The sequence below is a fragment of the Ruditapes philippinarum genome, unplaced genomic scaffold (genome assembly GCF_026571515.1).
Source record: "Ruditapes philippinarum isolate M1 unplaced genomic scaffold, ASM2657151v2 ctg27035_1_1_1_1, whole genome shotgun sequence".
NCBI lineage: Eukaryota > Metazoa > Mollusca > Bivalvia > Venerida > Veneridae > Ruditapes > Ruditapes philippinarum.
The window spans coordinates 1-5,874 of record NW_026861900.1 but is presented as its reverse complement, the minus strand read 5'-3'; the positions used below and the strand labels follow the sequence as shown (position 1 = coordinate 5,874).

The 5,874-nt window shown below is 31.4% G+C and overlaps 2 protein-coding genes across 3 annotated transcripts; one reads left to right on the top strand and one right to left on the bottom strand.

Moving 5' to 3' along the window:
* On the bottom strand, nucleotides 1-1,814 carry LOC132717303 (uncharacterized; the record flags this gene model as incomplete). The annotated part of the gene is given in 3 exon segments (XM_060700735.1): nucleotides 1-71; nucleotides 1,331-1,531; nucleotides 1,736-1,814. Coding segments are annotated over 2 exon segments (264 nt in total), but the record flags the coding sequence as incomplete, so codon positions are not given.
* Nucleotides 1,815-2,588: 774 nt separating this feature from the next.
* LOC132717302 (uncharacterized) lies at nucleotides 2,589-5,064 on the top strand (the record flags this gene model as incomplete). 2 transcript variants are annotated; one of them, XM_060700733.1, is given in 3 exon segments in its annotated part: nucleotides 2,589-2,741; nucleotides 3,705-3,909; nucleotides 4,825-5,064. In XM_060700733.1, coding segments are annotated over 2 exon segments (433 nt in total), but the record flags the coding sequence as incomplete, so codon positions are not given.
* Between the last annotated feature and the right edge of the window lie 810 nt (nucleotides 5,065-5,874).

Here is a 5,874-nt window from a genome sequence, read left to right as displayed (position 1 = left end):
GTGTATAAACAAAACGGAAGGATTGGCGGGGTCGGCAATATCAACCACGTGCATAAAGTGACTCTTTTCTCCTATAAGAATAATCATTTGATCAATATCATTTCACAGTTTGATATCATTTTAATTATAATATACAAGACAATTGATATAAATCACAGTAGAAATATACCATGAATTCCATAAATCAGTTGTGTAATTTATATTACCATCACGGCGTACAATAGTGTACAAAATTAAGCAACGGACTTGAACGGAGTATGGTAAACGTTTGATAAAATAAAGCATATTCACATGTCGTGATACCATAATAAGGTTTCAAATGATTAAACCTCTTTGCCCTTATCTAATCGTTCAGTAGGAAACGTAATACAATAAAACCAAAAAGAGAGATGTTGAGTTTTTGTGACTGCATTTCAACATAGACCATTGTTTGATATACTTACTCAATTTAACTTTGCCGAACGAAGCAATTAACTTTGGGAAATGAATGGTGTTTAGTGCACGAATGATTACGAAATTATTGATGGATTTATAAAGAGACAATACCGTATTATACGTGTTTGAAGATAACAAAATTTACATGACATTGGGTTTATCACGTTTTCTTCTTTATATAAGGTGTAATCTATATAGATAAAACAATGTTGAATGATAAATGAATGATAACTTTCTAAAAGAAATAATGAACTTTCAAAAACATCATTGTTTAAATTTTGTGATCTTAAGCATGTAGCTGGATTAAAATTTACAAGTATTCTCCAATTGGCAATGCTAGCCACATTATATATAGTTTTTTTCTCCGACTTTTAAAGTGACATTATGCTTATTTGCGTTGTAAAGTTAAGTTGAATGAGATAATTTTACATAACGGTGTTTAACTAGTAAATGAAATGAATTAGAAATGTTTCGAATAAAATATAAAGACTGTCTTTTTTTATTTTTTATTTATTTATTTATTTATTTATTTATTTATTTATTTATTTATTTAAAAAAAACTATTCCACTCTTTCTACCAACTTTCTATCTTCTGAATGATATTTATAGAAATTTCTGTATGCAACGTGGATAATTGCATATTCATAAGTAACAGAATATGAAAAATGGAAATAAATATGGCAAGATGTAAATTAATTTTGATTTATTATCTGTACTCTATACCATTTAGTCTTGGATGGACATAATATTACTTTAACTTCCGCTAAAATCTAGATGTCGTAGTCAATAATGTTTTGCAATTCTTTTCAACAGATTGAAACACTAATTAAATGTTAAAAGGTAAAATAACATGTCATTTAACTTGCCTGAAAACAATTAAAATGAATCGTATTACCTATGATATATACAACACTGTTAACCGGATCATAAGCGGCGTCTGTTGCTGTACCGAGATTCAAACCACCGTAAACATAGGTCCCTCTGTTGTTGCTCGTCGCGAGTTGGGTATAAGACAGATGTTTGAGTGTGTAGAACCCAAGCACTGTTTGAAGGAGGCATGTGGCTACAAATAACTTGATCAATCCCATTGTCTCAACTACAGGTATATGAAATAAAAATACGTAAATATTTCTCTAAGCGTTATTAACCGTCAGTATAGCGAATTAAAACAATCAGATAAAAACAAATTATGAAAAACTCAAAAGGCAAATATAACCGGTTTGAGTTAAAAACTAATTATTATTTATACTGGTGTATTAGTTTTTCAGTTAAGTAATATTAAAGAGTAGATTTAACTAACAAATAATACTAATAGATCCGCAAAATTGAACATTAATGTAACTTTATTAAAAGACCACCTTATATCTCTTAAAGCTAACACCAAAAGGAGATAAAGTTCAGTTTAGAGCAATAATCTAACGTTAGAAAGATCATGCGATAGTACATTGCTTATAAAGGTCCTGACCTAATTCGATAAAAGAAACATTGATATACTACTATTTGCCAAAATGGAACATTGGAACTAAAGTGAATCGGTCAATATCGCAAAATTAAAAATAATCCTGGTTCTATTTAATTGAGCTTTACAAAGAGCTTACATCTTCTGTTAACATATTGCAAAATTGATACTATATAAACAAGAAAATAATTGTTATATGAGAAGATATTATATTCTAATTATTTGAAAATAGCTTTTTTATTGCAAGCCAATTATGCTTTACGACATTTTAACAATACTGTGTGTGTTCGTGCGTGCGTGCGTATGTGCATGTATTTGTGTTGGGTTTTACGTCGCACCAACACTGTTAAGATTCCAGCACTTTTAAGTGTTGAAAATTGAGAAACGCTCAAGCTGGAGCTATGGGGCGTAAGGAATGTTGCATATTTTCATTATCCCTCAATCAAACCAAGTCTGCAATTTTCATGTAAATTGTTGTCATTAATGCTTCCGAGGGATCATCTTTTTCCATATTTCAAATTTGACTTCCCAGCTTTACTGGTGGAGTAAGACCTCATGTACCTATACATGAACTATTTCAGGCACAAACGGGCATTTGAGTACAGCCACCGACATTCAGTAACCTTACTAGATAACTTCCTCACATGAAAGAATCCAATGTCCCTAGCGGGCTTCGAACACACCGCGGTGAGGAGCAACCGGTTTGAAGCCAACGACATTAAACGCTCGGTCATGGAAGCCACGATCTCAAGTAACATCGCAATGAAATGATTACAAAGTTCACCTGACATTAAGTCTTATCTTATCAGACGAAATACCTTCCTTTACTGTTGTCAACACATACGAGGTAATATTATACAATAATGTAAGTTTTGACATAATTATATTTTGATATTCTGCATTTTTAAATACTGCATGTTATGAAATAAAATTAGTTTTGAAATAATTTTGTTTTATACAGTATTTTTATATATTATAAGTTTTGATATTAAGTAAGTTCTGATAGAATTATGTTTTGATGTACTGTATTTTTATTTACTGTATGTTTTGATATAAAAAATTGATATAATTATGTTTTGTTTTGTACAGTTTATTTATACACTGTATGTTTTGATACACAGTAAGTTTGAATATAGTGTATGGACAAAAGCCATCATTACTTGTTTATACAAATGTAACTAAATGATTATGCTATGGTGATACGTTAAAAGCATCTACTCCGTCATCTTGGCATGCATTTTAAAGCTGAATATAATATCTCTAACATAGAAAAAGCAAGCCAATGTTGAAACGTTGGAAACCACTTGGCTTTGTTTGTCTCAAAAAGTTAGGTTAGACTTTTCATACATTTCCTTAAAATTTTGCCATAATATATTATTTAATGGATGTCATTCAAAACTTTAGGGTCTGCAAGGTTAAGATTGGTTGGATCGCCCGAAGCACAGGTTATTTTCAATTCAGATCTGAATGATGTTTTATACGCTTCCTATAAGTTTATTTCTTTAAAAGTATCATATCTTCAACATCATCTATAACTCTCACTTGTCGTTCATTTTATCATGTGAAAAAAAACGTCTTATGTTGAACTACCGTATCTGAACACATCACATTAAGCTTTGTTACTTGTTGTTACTCGTATGATTACATATATTTTTATTTCTACAATTTACTTTCAACAATACAGCAATTCTTATAGATCTACTGGAGCAAATGTAAAATACAAAATATTTACTTTGATATCTTTATTTAAATTTAAACAGTAGAAAAAGAACAAGTTATCATTTCTTTGATCATGATGTATGTTTTACAGTGGAAGCCAGAAATGGGTCTGACAGGAATATTTGTATCAACGTTCCTTTTCCAAGTCGTGTTTGGCTATTACACACTCCAACAGCTGTCATATACACAGCTTGCGACAAGCATTAATAGAGGGGTGTATGTATATGGTGGTGTTAACCTTGGTACGGCGACAGATTCCGCTTACGATGCCGTGAACCACGTTGTCTATATCATAGGTACAATCTTTGAATATAGTTATATTCTCAAACAGCGATCTTATCTTCAGATTACAATGGAATGTTTAATGATAGCACCCTTTGACACTCGGACTATAAGTATGACAGTCAGGAGCTATTTACATTTCAATATTAAGTACATTAGCTTAAGTGCATATGTATTCGTCACGATTTCAAAGTTCATTTAGTCATATTTACATAAACGCATATTGATCTCATGATACGAAAGACTAAAGTGTAAAACCTTTTTTTTAATTTCGAAGTGGTAAAACTACTTGAAACTTTCATGCAACGAATTAGTTTGCAACAATGTGAATAGTTCCGTTTGCTGGTCTTCTCTTAGATATGCAAAAAAGAGTAATGTACTGTCATGATATACATTTTACTGACTGTTATGTAATATTACTTTGTTTTATATTGAATTCCATTCCGTTCAATAAATTTTGACAATTTTATTCAAAAAAAGGATAGCTTATTTTACACCTACATTTGTGTATCTTAATTCTTGCTCAAATATTTTACAAGTACTATCTATTAATATCGCCCGATCATACCTTTCTGCAGAAGACCACAGATTTTAAGTTCGCTACAGTTTAATCTTAGTTTGTTCTTGACATTAAGTATTCCTATAATCGGAATTCATTTCCAAACATTAATGAAGTCTGCAAACTTTGTAAGACAATGTCATTATACGATAAGAAATGTTTATGTTTACTATATATTCTGATATACAATACAATATTTATTTTATTTCTTTATTTAATTCAGTCTAGGTTTAGTTGTCCGATACTTGGCAACAACAATTGACATTATCAAGATAACATGAAAATATAGTCTGTTTTATCATCATCTTTATGGTAGGGCTTGTCTTTCTATGAATATTTTATATAACTGTATCTATATCTATTCTAATAGGAGAGACGAGTCACTTTATGCACGTTGTTGATATTGCTAACCCTTCGAATCCAGTAGTGTTATTTATACACGAGTTCACGAAAGGAGAAGGCGTTCCCAGTTCTATTGACATTTGTGGCAACCAGATAGCAGTGGCCCTAGCTGCCCAAACGGACGTTAATGAAGGCCATGTCCGTTATTACGAAACACACACGAGAGGTTCAGGGGATACAAATATGATACTCGATGGCTATGTCACAGGTAACGACCATTGTGTGCTCATACACGTGTAAGTTTCATAAATGAGGTCGTTCACGAATTAGGTATTTCTGCAATGGTGTATTGTAAATTGCCCTTAATTTTTCACTGTATAACAAAACAAGGGTGCCATAGTCACAAAATACGCCCGTTTACGAAAACTTTAGATCGAGATGGGGGCATATTATGGATAAGTGTTATCTAGCAAGCAAGTTTTTATCCTTGGCACTGTGTTGTTTAATGAACCTTAAAACAAATCAGTGGGGAAGATATTACAATCCATCAATAAACAAGCCCAATTTAAACATTGCAAGCAATTAATGACATTTTATTGAACAGCAGGTTATAATTCAAGAACAAGTACAATGTATATATATATATATATACTGAAGTAATTATTTCATATACTGTAAATATTTGAAGTGTATGGTCACTTGAATATAATTGTGTACACTAACACTATAGTGAGATTTTAGTACATTTATGTAACCCACAAAATCTCTAGAATTGAAACAATATGATACCTTGGATTGTTATATAGCAATCCAGACAGCTTTGTGGTCAGTAAAGTACATCTCTAGAACACCTGTCTGTACAGGTGTGATGTTACTGAAGATCAAATCTAATGTTGACTGGTAGTTAGTTGTTGGATGACTGATATGTTGATAATAACCATGCTCTGAAGCGAATTTTTGAAGAGCAGTCTTTTGCATCGACTCTGTTTTGAAATTCACATTAAAGTCCCCAATGAGTATTGTATTGCAACATTGAAGATGACGGTTATAGACATTTGTTAAGACATCCAGTAGCACT